Here is an 18,935-nt window from a genome sequence, read left to right on the forward strand (position 1 = left end):
CTTTGTTATAGAATTTGTTATTTTCTATAACAAATCCCGGTGTGCACCATTTTTTTGAGGAATTTATATCACAACAATGTTTGGTAGCACCTGGGGCAATTCCTGAGTACGGAGTGCGTAAAGTACAAGGAGTGCGTGTATATATATATATAAAATATTTGTGGTTTCCTTATAAGGGAATTTTTCTTTTATTTTGAGCACTATGTCTTAAGTTTGTCTAAAAAAACAAAAAAAAAACCCAGTAGGATAGTTTTGCCATCAATGTAGGTTGTGGTTCCAAAAAAATGGCAACCATTTAGGGGGCTATAGCATTAGAAATGCAAGTTGCCAGCAAAGCCTATAAAATTAGAATTCTAAAACCCATAATGAATCAATTCCAAAAACGCTGGGAACTTTTCCTTTTTTGAAGTGGAATTGCCTGCAAAAATCCTGACTTAAACTTTTTCTGGGTAACAGCTTTTCTCCAGATATTTCACAACATATGGAACATTCATTTTACAGTGGGCTCCTGTGTAGGGCATTATATTACCTCTCTTGTCTTTATTAAGGTTCCCTGGACATTTGTAAGAAAAAGTGGTAACTTCAAGCATTTGCACCAACATTTATAATAAAGACCTCCATACAACTTTAAATTACCCGCCTGCAAATTGGCTTAAGAGCAAGGTGACAAGCACCTCCCGAAGTGGTGCGATGTGTGCGAAGCGGTAGCTGGCGGCAATTCGCCCTTTAGTGAATCTGCCCCATGGACAGATACAGTATTATAAAACGATGGTTGCAATGCACAGAAGATGGTGGAAATTGCATAGTATAATGTTATATATAGTGTCTCTAGTAAGCCTCTACACACAGTATGAGGCAATTAAAACTAGTGAGCCAAACAAATGGACTAGGTAAGAGAAAATGCTACATTATACACCATAGTACAATAGCCAGAGCCATAGCTTGGTCATTATTGAATCTAGCTGCCTGTTCATGAAAGCCTTCATCTATACATCTCTAGTAGATCTATATCAAGATGAAACAACCCTTGTGCTTTAGAGCACAGTTTCATTATCTTCCTTTCTGTCCACGGTGAAAAGGCTGTGTAACGAAATGTGTAAGAAGTGACAGTTGTTTATACAATAGTTTATTTCACCTGGAGTCCTGAAGATGACTTGTTTGGCTTGTATGAAAGGGTTGCTATCATTTCATCAGAACAGAAAGTCATTTCATTTGGCTGTAACATAACTGCAGGGGTGGAACAAAAGGGGCGGATGGACTACAAATTCTAATATCATTGTGCAGTCATATCTATTGAACACATATCTACATGAAGAGGCACAGAAGAGGCACAGAAAATCCCCAGCCTACTCCATTTTGCACACACACTACTTGTATGACAAAATAGCTTCTTCTATCCACGGATATTCTGGCCTGGATCTGTTTACATTTATTGGTCTGCCTAATGCAAACACCCAGCTTTGATATTCAGCTGGCAAGCATCTCTCTTTCTTTGTCCCTTGGGCTGGCACATTTCCCAGCCACATGGCTACCTCAGTAGTGCAATACATCTCCATATCTTATGGGTACTGAAATGTAGGCATAAAACATTTTCATTCCCTGTGTGACATTAGGGAGGTTACTTACTAAAACCTTACATTTTCTGGTCAGACTATTTGAGGCAAAAACTCAAATTTTTTGAGTTGTATTATACCCCAATGCTGCAAAAAGCCTGATTCTGAAAATCTGCCATCTCAGCCATGTCATGGTCCTGTATAAGTTGGGGCAAATTTACTTACCTCCGAAGATGCGCAAGTGTTGACTTTGCAGCACTTCGCCAGGCGTAGATTCGCAGGGCTGTGCAAATTCACAAAGATCCGAAGTTGAGCACAAGTTAACGATTGTTTGCGAAGTTGCGCTAGCGATGTTACGATCAGCGGTTCGTAGTTACGCTAGCGATCAGAAATTTGCATACGGCGTGCAGTTAAAGTACAATGGCCGTAGATGCAGCAGCAAACACATTACACTACACAAGGCCAGGGAACCTTAATAAATGTGTTCTAATGCCGTACACATGTGCCCATAGTATAGTTTAGGTGCCATATGTCAAATGTAGGGGGGAAGGAGAGTACCCTAAAAAAAATTTCGCTCTTTTTCAGCCTATTACCCTGTAAAAAGGAAAAGACGCCAGCATTTTTTGGGACCTAGAAAAAAATTAAAACATTTTTTGGAGCAATCCCTATCTACTCTATTGCATTTCAACTGGCCTGAGGTGGCAAAGTAAAGTCTGGCGCAAGAGGTAACATTACGCCAGCACCCGTTAGTAAATCGGCGAAGTGGCAAAATGACATCACGCTGGTGAAATTTCGCTAGCGTTAGCCACTTTGCCCTTTAGTAAATTTGCCCCAATGGGAGAGGCACCAATCTCAATTTAAAGTTACCGTGGTTTGCGCTGGGTTTAGCCCGAAAATCCGAAAAATTTGGGGTTTTCAGGCAAACACTTGAAAAAATCGAGCAATTTGGGAAAAAAGTCAGAAAAAATCAGACGATTACATTTTTTGCTCGATTTTATCGAGTTTTTTCCCCGATCCGGTTAATTTGAATTTTTTAATTTATAAATAAGGTCAAATCTGGCATGGGAGTTTGGTCATGGTTTTTTAATAAAATAATGATATATTTGGAGTATAGTAAATAACCCCCTAAGTGTGATACAAAATAGTTTGTCTGTAATTGCTTTCAAACACCCCTGAATACAGAGATGGTCAAGTATTGCAAATATGATTGGGGTCTGCCATATTGCTTATCAAATCTGAGACAAAGTGTTAACAGGACCAGCCAGATAGAGCTGCTGTATTCAATAGGCACATACTGTACACACATGATTCAGCAGACAAGTCAAGACCCAATGATGCTTACTGGAAATACAAGGAGTGTGCTTTGATGCAATTATCTTGAATAATAAATGGCATGAATAAGCACAACATGTGATTCCACTAATAAAGCAGCACTTGCACCCACATTTGTAAATGACCCCTTTAGTGTTTAAGAAAGACAAAAGGTTGTGGCCAGGCAGCTTTAACTTAGCTATTGGTTGTGATTAGATTTCACAGAGCAGCAGCTCAGCTGTTCAAGTTATGTGACAATTCTCATGCATTTATCATCCTGCATACCATCATAATATTAAATATGACTGGCTGAGGTTGGTTGTAGAACAACAGATGGAGGAATGCAATTGAGATAAGGATGGCTGAATTTGAGAAAAGGGCCTGCTATGATGAATATAAAGCTGTGTATGCAAGTAGCTCTATACAAATAATAATATACATGCATACAATGGCAAACCAACAGTTATCCCTAGGCAACAACAGTTATCCCTAAGCAGAGCAGTTCACATGTTTCTAATTATTATCTCCCTGTTTAAATATGTGCATACAAAACTGTTGTATGTGTTTTAATACAAATTTAAAGTTTAAAAAAAAGTCAGCATCATTTTCAGCATGGGAAATTATGACATTGCAACACCATAGACTTTCAGCCAATTGTGCCCGACTGCATCAAATGCATCAATGCCTTGGGACCGCAATTACACTAGAATTATGTGTAAAAATGCTGCATTGTAGGTATAAAACAAAGGGACTTCTTACCAAAATTGCATTGCGCCTCGGTGTAAATGGTCCCTTATGTTTGTAAATATCTAGCAAGGCTGTATGGCTTTAGTCAAAGAAATAGTACTGAAAGGCAGACAGTGGTGAGCAAAAAAAATAAATAAAGGCAAAAAATTCCTTTCTCTCTGTAATAATAAAATGGGACCTTTTCCTTAATTCTAACAAAGCTAAAAGATCCCATGTTGGCAGCAAAACAATCCTATTGGGTTTATTTAATGCTTAAATGATTTCTAGCAGATTTAAGGTATGGTAATCCAAATTATGGAAAGATCCCTTATCAGGAAAACCCCAAATCCCAAGAATTGTATAAAATACATCCTATACCAGATATTTCACTACAGGGTTTTGTGAAATGTTACTAATTGTTATTTCTTGCCTTTTTATAGGGCATCTGGGTTCCTGAAGGGGAAACTGTGAAGATCCCGGTGGCAATTAAAATACTAAATGAGACAACTGGACCTAAAGCAAATGCCGAATTTATGGATGTAAGTGCCAAGACTACTTCAACTTTACACATAATAATGGTGGACCATGTAGAGCATAGTATGACCTCCCAAACCCAGATCTCATTATGTTGTGACGTTTTTTCCAAAAAATGCGTGTAGTATTTAAAAAATTATGAAAGGTTTAGTCACGCTATTTTAGCTACAGTATGTATCTATGTCATACTCATTCTTGATATTATCATTCTTAAAAGAATTCTGCTATATTTTATTATTTTAAAGTAGGTTTTAAATCCCCTTTACCTTCAAGAAAAAAAGGGTATGTGCATAAACACCAGAAACATGTATATCTCCTTGTTACTTTCATTCAAAATCCAGAAAAGCAATAAGGCTCTTTGCCTTACCAAAAGGAGTTCACAGAGGAAATAATCTTCAACTGTCTACCTGTCACTTATTCTGGACTGAATAAATAAATCAGCTACTTGACTACTATATGCAGAATAAGAATCCAATCTTTTGAAGGATTCAGGGTCCAGTGCCATTTTTTGTCAGATATTTGTATTTTTTTTTTTAATTAGATTTTTTTTGACCGTGTGATAAAAATGTAGCAGTTTGTATTTTAGTACACAGCTGAATAATGTGCACTCAGGTAGGAGTTGCTCTATCTCATGTGCAATGAATTTAAAATATAAATACAATCGCCTGATACTTTCAGCCGTATAGTGTATATGCATTTCATTCGTGTACATGTAATTGGAAGCCAACATACAGTGTAAATGGAGTTAACAATAACTGTTGCCTTAATGTAGTAACCCACAGCCTCCACTAATGCATTTTCAGTTTGTCTGGCCACACCTGCAGTATAAAAACCAATTGCTAGTTTGCATACATTAGTGTGCTAATGCAACGTTCTGCCTTTATTCTTAGACAAGTCCTAGGGTATAAAGAACCTCTTGATGTATTTATTGTATTTAAAATTGCTTAACTTTTTGAAATACCCAGATAAAATCTAGAGCCCAAGTCAAAGTGTTAGGTTAGTACAAACCTATTTCATCAGAAAGGGCAGAGAGGAGTCACAGACTGTCAGATTTTCTTGGGGTGGTTAAGAAAGTTTCTAGGTCCACCTTGCTAATTAAATGAAACTAATTAAAATAAAGGATATAAGGGTGTTAGTATTGAACTGTTGTTTTACCTTGGTCTATATAGGAAGGGCAGCTTGTTCAACAAAATAATTGCACTTTGCACCTATCCTATGTTTAATAATTTCTACAGGTCTCTGTGCTCAGTTTCAAGGCCCAGAGACCCGTGGCCATGCTCATGAATACAGTGCTGCCTATGTTTGGCAATGCTTTATTCCTGAATTCAAAAAGACCAACCGAGTTTTTTTGGGTCAAATAGGTCCGTTTTCGATCAAATATGTGCGTATTCGGCCGAATTTGAATCGTTCGAATCAAAGTAATAGCGCATCCGATCAATTTTGATTTGAATCTTTTCCCAAAAAAAACTTTGATTTTTCAAAGTCCACCAATTGACTCCAAGTTGGTTGTAGGAGGTCCCCCATAGGCTACAACAGCAATTCGGCAGGTTTTAGATGGCGAATGCTCGAAGTAGAATTTTTAAAGAGACCGTATATGATACGATATTCGAATTTGGACTATTCCCTAGTCAAAGTACACAAAAATAGCTTGAAATTCGAATTTTTTCAATTCGAAAATTCAGCTCGACCTTTGATAAATCTGCCCCTTAGTATGAAGGAAGTGCAGTTATTTTTGTATCAAAATGTGAAGTAACAATACAAGTAATACTGGACTATTGGGGCAACTAATAAAGTAGCAGCCCCTACCTAATGCTAAGCCAATCTAGATTGGATTTTCAAAACCTACTGAAGAATGCCTTTTGCAAGTTAAGGTAGTGCTAGTTGTGCACAAGGAGTTTAGCTGTTCAAAGGCTTAAGCTCCCCAAAGACGCGACGATTCTTCTTGCCGAACGACCGATTTTAGGGAAGCCCGACCAATTATCGTGTGGTTAGTGGTATTCGAACGATCGTACATCTTACGATTTTTCTGCCGACATCCGTCGGGAAATTGATCGGCCAGGTCAAAAAATCTTTGTCGGTCCCAGTGCAATCTCTCTATGTGTGCAGGGCCAAGCAGGCAGCTCCCCTTTGTTTTCCTGGTAAATTGGTCTTTTTAGTTGATGGTAAATTCGTACGATCGTTCTGAGAAGATCGGGATCAGGATCTGATCTTTTAAAAATCTCAACATCTATGGCCAGCTTTAGTGGTTGTTAGTTTATCCCTCTTTATGAAGTTAAGCTGCATGCTGGGAAGTAGAGGCAATGGAAGGTCTGATCTCTCAACATAGCAATGGTCCAACCTGGGAAACTGCTGGCAGGAATGTAAGAATATAATATGGATGAAAAGATCATGACAAGAGAAGGTCTGAAGGACTGCTGTGCATGTCTGTGTGTGTAATCAAGCAATGGATTCTGATGACCCGTTAATAAAGGAAAGAATGTATTCTATAAAGGGCAACACCATGCTCTCACTCTTTTCATCACATTCCTATACATTCTCCATATAGAATTGAGTATAGGGCCATTTAACTGCAGTTCATTAGATCACCAATTAATTCCCAGTAAATTTGTTCAGAACAGCTACAAGCTTATCCTTACCTCACCTTCTTAGAAATGTTTTTTTTCTTCATGGCACATGAAGAATCTTAAAAGAGAACTAAACCCTAAAAATGAATATGGCTAAAAATGCCATATTTGACATACTGAACTAATTGCACCTGCCTAAAGTTTTAGCAGAAAAGAAGATGGAGAACTTTTGGAGACACAGATCTTCCCTGCTAAAGGCTGTGGTCGCCTTGTGCTGCTACAGAAGCCCAAACATAATGTACAACATTTCTGCCCTACTTCTTTAGTTAAGCTTTAGTTCTCTTTGAAAGGGAGCCTTGCTTAATGCCAACTTCCAGACAACAGTTAAATACAAGCTGCTCATTTTCCAACTCCCTTCTGTTAGCTGCTCCACCAATTTGTATAAATTTGTCTGTGGCCCATAATTTTCTTACATATGTCCTTCCATTATGTGCTTTGAATGTTGCAAAGGATGTCATTCATAGGGATATGATTTGAACACTGGACCTTTAAACCTCTGTTCCAGAGGTTAATATTATGATTGTCTAACAAAATAAGTTTTCAGGCCCATTTTATTTTTAAACAAAATAATACCTATTATGTTACCAACATGTAACCACAATATATACAGTATAGTGAAGCTATGCTCAGCTTAGGGTACAGGGGACCAAACACATTCATTTGTACAATAAATACAGAGCTGCCTGCATTTGTCTGTGATATATTCATAAGGGGTGGGTTGGTGGGATGGAGTGAGCATTGCCCTACCTTTCCCTAACTTGCATATCACTCAAACATGCAAACTAGAAAGCATCAACAAGTGAACATTGGAGCTAATGGTTCACTCTGCACCTTTCAGCAGATTTTTTATCTGGTGTAAGGTGCAGATCACAGCCAGGCCAGTAAATGGCCAATACAATTTCTACCCAAAGAAGAGCCACAGTGGTGGGGCATGAAATAGTGATGTGTGGGGTCATCTATCACTTTCAAACTACTTAAGAATAGAAACTATAATGAAGAAATAACCTTTCAAATCGTGAACAAAATCCTAACGTTTTCACCTCCCCAAATATGTGAAATATTTTAAAAACATTACATCAATATATGGTTTGCTAACAGAATGATCCCTCACTGTAGTGAGACGTTATTTAGGTCACCTTAATAGATCACATTTATTTATTCTGTAGCAGAAACTGACACTACAGGATTCAAGCCTCATCTACTCATATAGTTTACGTTAATGTGGTATTCATTCCATATTGGTGATGCCTTCAGAATGAGACTGACTGTTACCTGCTTCATGAAATGACGAGGTGATGAATCTCATTATATGATTATGTCACCTAGCTTGATGGGTTACCTTAGAAACAGCCTCAATGTAAGAAACCGAATGGAAAATTTCATATGAAATTAGTGCAGTAGTTTTAGTGTAAATTGGTTGTATTGTGGGCCAGGGAATTTTGTAAGGGTTATTTTTTCACTCAGTGGTGTTCTTTATCTGTTCCCTGAATAGATTTTCAGCCAATCTATTTACTAACAGGCATTATGTCATTACAGTCATTAGGGATCCATTAATAGAAGGCGAGGAGCACAAAAAACGACTTCCCCACCGCCAAATTACTTTACCTATACACTTTTCTTAGAGGCACAATTTATGTTAACCACTTCTTGGAGCAGCAAAATTGCCCATGCTCAGCTGGTTGACTTTCTATTCTTGGGATAATTTATAGAAAACAGTCTTTATTAAGTGCTAAGATTTTGGTGAATGTACTCTTGTAGTTCGGAATGGAATAGAACGTAGTAATATCAGGTCATGAGATGAGATGCTGTCGTGGTAGAAAATATCTGGCAGGGCGATGTTCCTCTCATCTCAACCATCACTACTTTGGGATGTATATGTGCTTAACATACTTTGGGCTGTTACCTATGATGAGATATACAGAGTGCACTTTGTGCTCTGTGAGACACAAATATTCTACATCAGTCTCCATTTGAGCTAGCTTTTTCTGGTCTATTTTTGTCTGTACTAAGATGTATATGTAAGAGTAAGATGCTCTTTGATGTAGTCTCCAGTTGCAGTTTTGGATTTGTAGCACTTCTCTTCTCTCATCTCCTCTACTTTTTGCACTACCCTTTCAATTCAGTATTTTATTTTGGTCATTGATGGATTTTCCCTACTGGTTCACTCAAGAGAAACTGCAAAGTTGTTACAGGGCATTGATAGACAAGTTCCAACCACACCTAAAACCCTAAAAATCAATACCAGGAGTTCCCTGTCAAATCAAATCCTATCCGTATTCTAAGTCCTGAAGTAAATATACATTACTGGTAGTGATGGGCGAATTTATTCGCCAGGCGCGAATTCGCAGTGAATTTGCGCGATTCGCCGCCAGCAAATAAATTCACGAAACGCCCGCGAAAATTCGTGGCAAAATTTTGTCAAAAAAACGGGCGCCGGCGTCAAAAACGCAAATTCGCCCATCACTAATTACTGGACAAATTCCAAACAATAGGAGATAGAGGCATTGACTCTTAGCAAGCTTCACCCCATTTCCCATCAATACAAACTACTGATAAAGTTTGTGGGCAGAGCTCAGATTTTAGCTCCATGGAAATTTGGAAACTTATAGGTCTTTAAGTACTGTGATTTTATCTTAGTGAATCAAAGAGGATAACTGTGTGCAGAAGTTACAGACAGCTTCTTGGATATTGTATTTAGATTGCTAAGCCAGCTATGATAAATGTGCTGATTTGATGTCCCATTAATATGTTTGGTAGTCTAAATCAAATACAAAATTACTACTGTGCATAATAACTGAATTTCCTAGCACAATTTATTTTTCTACTGGCTGATGTCTCCTTGATTATTACAGCACTTTATGTAACCCTTCTAAACCCTAGTGTTCCATTAGCTGACTAGATATAATTGCTAGCTAAAAGTGGAAAGCTTACACAGGCAGGTTTCCTGGTGTTCCTGTGCTCCTCATTTTGATGTCTATGAGACTGATGCAGTGCCAGCAATAGAGAATGGAACTTGTAGCCCCTAAGCCGTTTGGGAATTTCATAGAGAAAGAACACAGCTCTATTGTAAATGGTTTTTCAACGCAGCTTGAGCAGAGGGTGGGTGGGAAAAAGAGAAAAAAGACTTGAGATACTTTACTTTAATCACTTCTGTAATTAAAATTCTGGGGATTAAGGCATTTTACATGCCACAAAAATATGTGCCATTGTTCATTGTGGGGTTGTCCATTTAGTTGGAGTTGAGGAAGTTTAGAACTTTTGAATATGACTTTTAAAATGCCTAAAGACTACATTGCCAATTTGGAGAAAAGATTTAGTGTCTTGGTTTGTGTTGAATCGATTTATATCATCAAAAGAAAAAAATCTTAAGCAAATGGGAATGTCTAAATTATATTTATTTATGGTGACTAATATATATGTAGATTCATAAATATATTTAAAGTGGTTATGAACGGCTTTGGCTGGGTGGGTATGGATTCTGGTCACATTGTGGAACCCAAATTTACTTTAGAGACCTGCATGGGTCTAATACAGAAGACTCACCTAGACCTTGGACCCACAACTGAACTTGTAACCTACATTTTTATCTGCTTGGCACATTGGAGGATTCCACCTACAATTGCTCAAATGATGATCTGGCCTCTACCTGTTGGCTACCATAAAAGTGGTATCATCACAGTCCAGTAACCTCATCATAAAATAATTTCCGCGTTTCGCCGCTAGTGAATTCCCAGCGTCCAAAAAGTTGCTTGCGTCAAAATCTGCATGCGTCAACACAATTTGGACGCCCATTGACTTTAACTCAAGCGTCAGTGTGGACTCATGCGTCAATTTCCGTTTTTTTCATGAAAATGTCAGATTTCACGATTTTTGCGTGAAAATGTCAGAATTTCACATGTTTTATGATTAAATTGGCAAATGAGGTAACATGCAAGTAATTTGCTGTGGGCACTGCCGCTTGTGATGCTAAGCTTTTGGTTTCAAGTGAAAAATATTCAGGGGAAAAATGTTGCATAAGCTAGTCAATCAAGAGTAAGTTACAGCCAATAATTTAGTCCATGGAAATAAAGTTTTCATTAAGATACTTCTTGGCATTGGTATTTAATCTTCTACAACACTAAAATTGATATAACTTGAGGCAATTGATGCAGTTTTTCAAGTGCTTATTTATGATTAGGTTTTGGATTCAGTTACCTGAATTTTTGGCAGAATTAGTAAAAATTATGAATTTGGCGAATCCCAAAATGTAAAGTAGTGTCTGTTTGTCCCTTGCAATCAACTGAACTTCTGGTTGTGAACACATGTACTGTACTGTTGACTCAATGTTGCTAAAGTCAGCTCTCATTTAATCAAGGTTCCAATTCTCCCAATATCTTGCATGTGCTATGATTAACAGGTCTGTAAATTAACAGTATGTTACCCCAGAATAACTGGTGTCCAGAGGGTTAGGATTTAGCTGATTTACCATACCTTTAGGCAGTGATAGTTACCCTAAATATAACATAGACATTAGTGCAACTCGTGTTTGCTAACTGGTTACTGTCAAAGGATCTACATTGCCTATTTTCCTGAGCAAACTGAATAGGACAGCGGTATCTGCATTGCCTAAGGCAGGTGTCTTGACCAACTGAAGAACTGCTGCTGGTAACTACTTCATTAGCCAAAATGTACAAAGGAACTGCTGGCTTTCTGTTTCCTTCATCACTATAAGGAAACAGATGCGTTTGGCACAGAATATGGGTTTGCTAAGAACAGGGCATGTCTCTTCGCACTGGAGACAATTGGAATAATTCCAATAAATTAACTTGTTTAAAAGCAGAGTGTTTTGCCCATCTACTAGCTGAAAACCATTGATCTGATGCATTCAGATTCATTATTTAGGTGCTAAATGCCAAAATGAATGTGGATGGGTTGAGATTTCGATGGATCTGTAATCATTTTTACTAAATGAGACCCTTAGTTTTATGCAAGTAAATGCTATTTCTCAATGTCTGTGTGAGAATGGACATTTACTAACTTGATCTGTGGTTTTTTAATTCAAAAGTTAAATGAAATGCTTCCTATGTCTGTCTTAAAAGATGACCTCATTAATTTAAAAACAATATTTTTCATCTCGGCAAGGAGTCTTTTAGCATAGAGCATGTAATCTAGCTATGGATATTTAATACGTGCAATAAGGGGCACATTTACTAAGTTCGAGTGAAGGATTAGAAGGAAAAATACTTTGAATTTCGAAGTATTTTTTTGGCTACTTCGACCATCGAATTGGCAACTTCGACCTTCGATTACGACTTTGACTTCGAATCGAACGATTCAAACTAAAAATCGTTCGACTATTTGACCATTCGATAGTCAAAGTACTGTCTCTTTAAAAAAACTTTGACCACCTACTTCGCCACCTAAAACCTACCGAGCACCAATGTTAGCCTATGGGAAAGGTCCCCATAGGCTTTCTAGGCAATTTGTGATCGGAAAAAAATCGTTCGATCGATGGATTAAAATCCTTCGAATCGTTTAATCGATTTTTCCTTCGATCTGCGAATTGTGGTAAATCCTTTGACTTTGATATTCGAGGGTTAATTAACCCTCGATATTCGTCCCATAGTTAATGTGCCCCTAAGTGTTGAAAAAACAGCTTATTTCCATCTTTCAGTGTGAATAAGCCAAATGCAATCTATTGTTTATACCCTGCACTGCTCTGCCACAATCATAATTACAGTGTTCCTGATGCTCGAGAGCTGTAGGGATGTCCCATATGTTTCTGTCTGTATCTCTCTCTTCATCTTCCTCTTGCTTAAATTTCATTTTCCCATCTCCCTCATATTTGTTGCATTTATGCTCTTTTTCACATCTCTCTCACTTATGCACATATCTACATATCATTGTTAGCCTTAGGCTATGAGATCCAAGACCCATCCAGATGCCAGCGCTGGTGTCCAAAGCTGAGCCCGAATCGCAATCTGCTGCCTCTCTAAGAGGAAGACTGTCTGGAAATGCACACTGGGCGCCCCTCTCCTCCTCCTTCTGCTCATTTCCTCTTCAAATATTTACTTGGCTGAATGATCACTCCTTCTGCCTGATTTTATTTCACACCAGCAGGATTTGTTTTCATACAGAAGGGATATGTGTTAACTCCAAGGTTCATGGTTCAGTACAACACTCATAAAAATATTACATCTAACTATAGAATTTTCTTTGAAAGCCTAACTGCAATTAATTTACATTAATATTCATTACACCAATGAGTGTATCAGCCGTCTAGACATCATCTTCCTGTTATTACTAGAGTTTGGTTTGCATTTAGTCTTCTAGTTGTTTAGGAAATACATCTAGGGACCAATTCTGGAAGTAACTTAATGCTACCAGATTTTTTTAGGCCAGTTGCAAATCTGTGCCCATAGCATTTTGATGGTTTCTATTAAATATGTACCGTATGGCTTATATCTACAGTACATTCTATTGTCAGTGGACCACAAAGCCATATCTTGTTTATTCAGGGAAATCCTACCATCATTTATTTCCTTATTGTTGCCCTTTTTAAAACCTACAAGCCTGATAAATATCACTACATGATATACACTGAGAATAATGTGTGTTCACTAGGAACTTTTTCTGGGCCTCTAGCCCTTGTTCTTCCAACCTCCACCAAGTCCAAATTAGACCTCAGCTTACTTTGTGAATTATTGGGTGGGGTAAGTTTTTCTCTTAACAATAATAGAAGAAAAAAACTAAAATTGTATTGCAACATTCTCCCTTTCCACATTGCTTGCAACTAATTAACATGTTATCCAATTTATATTCAAGGATGCTTGGTTTAAGAAGTCCCTTCAGAGATCCTCAAGTGTTTTGTTGAAAGCAAAAAGGCAGCTGGGGGAGGTGGGAGACCCAGGATACCAGCATTCTATAAATAAGGACTTAATCAGAGACATATGAACAGAGTGCACTACAAATTATTTTTTAATAAATGATTTTCTTAGTATACACCTAAATATAAAAAGGCCCTGTTTTATACAAAAACTTTTTTTTTATCCACCTTAAGTTCTTAATGTAATGTATATGTAATTTGCCACAGTAATATAAAACAGTGTGGTATCTGGTTTATGCAATTTCCACATTCCTCTCATATGGTTACTACAGAATCAGTTTGACGTTGTTTTCAGTATTACCATTTCCATTGTCTCCACTTAGGCTTGTTTGGATGATAATGTACATGAATATATATGTTTTGCACATATGTATTATTTATTCATCACATGTCTACACTTTCCCCAAATACAACTGAAGATAGTCATGTAAACAATGGATGCAAAGATCCTCCTGTAATATATATACACACCCTCAAATCTTATATGCCTCCTTGAAGGCTTATTCATCTTTACCACAGATCTTCCTTCCTCTTTGGTGTATTTTAAAGGTCCATGCCAGAATGGAATTAACAAAACTGTTACTGCATCCATGATCTTCTCTTTACTTCTTGCAGTTCTGATTGTTTAGTCTATTAGTGGACTGATCTGTCACATATGTTAGAGGGTCATCCAATATTTTGACTTTTTCTGTTGTGTTTATTTTGTCTTTCTTATAAAACCATTGTGCAACAAAATGCAGACAATTGGCACTGAATTTATGGCTGACTCCATGCTATCAACATTTTGCTTGGTATGGTCCCTTTGATCTTGCCACCCTACATGTTGCCAGTAAGCAAAAGGCAAAAGGCACAGTACATGGCACTACAAGCATTAAAACCTAATGATTTTGTTCTTAGATCTTTCAGCCAACATACCTAAGAATCAGCCTTATAGAATTTAGCTATTTGGGATAGCTTGCACTCTCTATATTCTCATTTTCTGGTTGTGAGGCAAGGCAATATATATAGCTTGAGCCGTGAATTCTGTTGAAAGGATGCTGGAAACCCACAAAGTCATGTTACGTTAAAGTTCTTGGCAAATAAGAATAGCAACTTTTTGTTCGCAAATGTAATTTTTTTTATATTTCTCAAATCTGAATATGGAAATTTGGGTTCGGATTCAGTTTGGAATTCAGCCAAATTTTCTGTAAATCACTCGATGTTTGCCAGAAACCACAAAAGATGGATTCAGCGCAACCCAAAGGTATTTTAATTTTGCATGGAAGGGTTTTAGTTTCTTTTATCTAAGCTTATAATAACCCTGCAGGTTGTACTGGGGTGGTGTTCCTTGGTGGCATTGTGTTAACTCTATGAAACAAGCAGCATCTTGCATTCCAGTCATTGCCATTCACTTGGTACTATCATAACACAGGCAGTTGCTTTTTATTTTTGTGTATAGCATATTTTGTTTGTTTAGGAAATATGATTAAAACATATTTTAGGTTTCAAGTAGCGTTTGCATGAAGACTTGCACACGGGACATAGACCTAGCAATGTTACCAGGAGCTTCCAGGAAGCTCTTGGTGAGAACTGAACATCTTTCCAGAGAGACATTATTAGAGAGGACATCTCTAGCACCCGAAGGATTAATATTCATATGAGACTTGCCAGCTGGAAAGGAAACGAAGGTTTGCTGTCATGAGTACTTATTTTGCGGCACATATTAAAATGATAATAAGACTGTATAAAACTGCAAACAATTACTGCCCAGCTTTGATACATTCATCACAATGAAACAGACAAAGACCTCTAACTGTAAGTACATTACAGCTTTGTAAGTAAAGCAATTAGTGCCAGAGTGGTACAATAAGAAACTGAAAGCCTATACTTAAGAACTTCCTATTATTTAGTGTAGCTCTTTGCTGGTCTGCTCTTCCTAATAGAGCTTCAAGCAGGCAATGAGGAATTTCAATATCCAATGGAGTGTTTATGCCAGAATAGCATTTCATGCAGCTAGAAAATTGAGTTTAATAAAATTGTCATTGATGGGAATTTCTGTTCCTTACACAACACACTCATCTCCTCAATATTTATTCTAAGGATGAAAATGGAAATATACATTTATTTCCTGTACCCTTAGGCAGGTACTTTATGTTATAGTGTTCAAAATATTTCTCAGTGGCAAATTTCATATGACCAAATTAGATGTTTGAATTGTGCCTTATGGGATTGGACGATCTGTTAATAGATCTGAATATCAACCAGGGTAATAAACCATCCATAAGTAATTATATGGGGAATGTAAAAATAGTAATTAGAAGAAAATATATGTGCATTGCAAATCATTTTTTGCTTTCTGCGAAGAAATATTCCTGCACAAATTTAGGAACTTTAAACCCTACAAACAAATTAACGTAAAACTTTTTTTGCACTTTCCCTTAATTATTTTTTATAGTGTTCAAGATATTAGCTAGGGGCAGATTTATCAAAATGTGAGTTTTGATAAATAAAAACTTTAATAAACCAAAGCTCACCCATCTTCTATTCATTCCTATGGAATATGTAGAAGGGTATTTATGTGGTGAGTTCTAACTTTCAACTACTTCTACTACTTTTTAATTCTAAAAATCTCATAGAAATGAATAGAACGTGGGTGAGGTTTTATTTATGAAGCTCCAAATTCACATTTTGATAAATCTGCCCCTAGCAGTTTTCATACTGCCAACCAGCCTGATAGTCTATAGAATTTTAGAAGAAGAAAGTCTTCTGATATTGCTCTGCTTTGAAAGAGACATCTGACATGTCTCTGCTCTTTTCTAAGTGCTTTCCCACTGCTTTGCAGCAGTTAGTTAGCAGAACTGACCAATTCAATATCATTATATTAGTAAATGAAAATAAAACATTGTAAATGGCAAAAGTACTCAAACAAGCATTCTGAGCAATTTTATATTAATTTGTTTTCAGAGTTTACAAAAGCATTTATAGAAGACCAGGAAAAAAATTGTGAATACAGGCATAAGATCTGTTATATGGAAACCTGTTATCCAGAAAGCTTTGAATTATGGAAAGGTTGTTTTAATCATATAATTCAGATTTTTAGAATGATTTCCTTTTCCCTCTAATAATAAAACAGTAGCTTGTACTTGATCCCAGCTAAGTTATAATTAATCCTTATTGGAGGCAAAATAAACCTGGTGGCAAAATAATCCTATTGGCTTTATTTAATGTTTAAATTATTTTTTAGTAGATCTAAGTATGGATATCCAAATTACAGAAAGTCCCCTTATCTAGAAAACCCTACAACAGCTGGAGATTTTCAAGCTAGACATTACCAATAATTTGACTCACTACTTATCTCCCTTTGAACTGGAATAGTATATCATAGTAAATTTATCAAGCAGGGGTTACAACAAAATACATAATAACGTAAACCCTCTTGCTTATATTTTCCCATAATTCTGCTTATTTGATCAACGCTTTAGAAGCCCTCTGTTTGTGTGTGATTCTGTTCTCCTGGCCTTCAGAGACAGGGTTTTTTTGGGGGCTGATTTTTGTCTGTCAATGGCATTTGCAGAAGTTGGTGCAGATCTCTTACGACATAAATTCTCTTAGAAATGAAAATAGTAAGGGGCAGATTTATCAAGGGTCGAAGTGAAAATTTGAATTTCTAATTTTGAAATTTGAATTTTCAAATTTATTTTAGTGATTTTGAAATTTATCATGTACTGTTCCTTTAAGAATTGAAATTCGACTATTTGCCACCTTTAACCGCTGAATTGCTTTTTTTAGTCTACGGGGGACATCCTGGGATCAATTTGGAGTTGATTGCAGCCTTCCTGAAAATCGAGACTTTTTCAGAGAAAAAACTAATCGAATTTGATTCAAGTTTGCGGGTCGATCCTATTCACCCGAGTTTGAAAAATTTTAATTTTTTTGAAAAATTTTGATTTTGGTCATGTTTTATTCAAATTTTTGAGTTAATGGGAGTTTATGGGCGTCTTTACAAACTCCCATGAACTCTAAATTCGACCCTTGATAAATCTGCCGCTAAGGGCAGATACCAAAATTTATCATGTATTGTCTCTTTAAAAATTTGACTTCGACCATTCGGCATCTAAAACCTGCCGAATTGCTGGTTTAGCCTATGGGGGGCCTCCTAGAACCTATTTGGAGTCAATCAGTGGACTTTGAAAAATGTAAGTTTATTTTTGGAAAACGATTCATACGATTTGAATGCGCTATTGATTCGTATGATTAGAATTTGGACAAATTCGAACTAACACGGACTATTCTCCTGCAAAAAAAAACTTCTGTCGGTCTTTTGAAATTCGAAATTTGACCCTTGATAAATCTGTAAAGGGGAAAGTATGATAAAACTCCGCACACCGGATAGTAGAGTAATTAATCCATTTTAAAAGCACGCTGCATGGTAGCGTGACACGTTTCGGGTACAGCTGTCCATAATCATAAGCATGTGCTCTACTATCCGGTGTGCAGAGTTTCATCCTACTTTCCCCTTACCAATTTGTGCGGCACGGGACTCCGAGGCCTTCCAGCACCCAGACACCTGATGAATGCTGCCGGCCCTATATGACAGGAGCGCAGTGAGTCAGAGCGGTTATATGTTTTTTGACCTTGATAAATCTGCCCCCCTAAATGTCAGATTTTGTTGTAGCATAATCTATCAAAAACATAATTTGTCAGACTTTTTCATTTGGTTTACTGAAAAACGTTATTTAATTTGCAACAGAAAAAGTAACAATCTTTTTTTCATTAACGGCTCATTACAGTCAACCAGTTGCACTGAACAAACCTTATTTTGTGCCTAACTAACTTGGTAATTCTATGGGCATTTAAACACCTCTTTCAGTTCACTATTTCATAACTCACAGATCTAGACCTGCACAATGAAGGGTACAGTCATTATATTCTGCCATTTGCTAGTGCCAGCTGTTTCACTGCTAATATGAGGGGAAGGTGTTAATGGAAATATCATATACTTCAAGCTGGAATGAATCCTCTAGGTGTACGTTAATGACTTGGCATTGTGTGGGCTCAGGACCTTGCGTATAAAGAGATCCCACATGCGGTGTCCGTTTAATCGGTTCTCTGCTTCAGGTCATTGTGAGTAAGTCTTCTCAGTCTCAGGGAGCAGCAGGGAAAACATACACTTCAAGCAATCATTTCTACCCCCTAATAATCAGGCACAAAGCATGCCCACCGGTGGTTAAAAAATAATATAAATAATGTTGGAAGTGTTTGGGAGGAATAACTTTTCTCTGTAACCTTTTTAGGAGCACATGGAGCATCCAACTGCTTCCCTAAAATCATTTCTTTCCTATA

General features: G+C 37.1%; 1 protein-coding gene across 2 annotated transcripts in view; it reads left to right on the forward strand.

The window, feature by feature from the left end:
• erbb4.L (erb-b2 receptor tyrosine kinase 4 L homeolog) overlaps nt 1-18,935 on the forward strand; it is a 493,453-nt gene that overhangs the window by 398,722 nt on the left and 75,796 nt on the right. For both annotated transcript variants that reach the window (NM_001095592.1, XM_041575725.1), the window contains 1 exon segment: nt 4,031-4,129. In NM_001095592.1, coding sequence (NP_001089061.1) covers nt 4,031-4,129 — 99 coding nt within the window.

This window comes from Xenopus laevis, chromosome 9_10L (genome assembly GCF_017654675.1).
Source record: "Xenopus laevis strain J_2021 chromosome 9_10L, Xenopus_laevis_v10.1, whole genome shotgun sequence".
In the NCBI taxonomy this organism is placed as follows: domain Eukaryota; kingdom Metazoa; phylum Chordata; class Amphibia; order Anura; family Pipidae; genus Xenopus; species Xenopus laevis.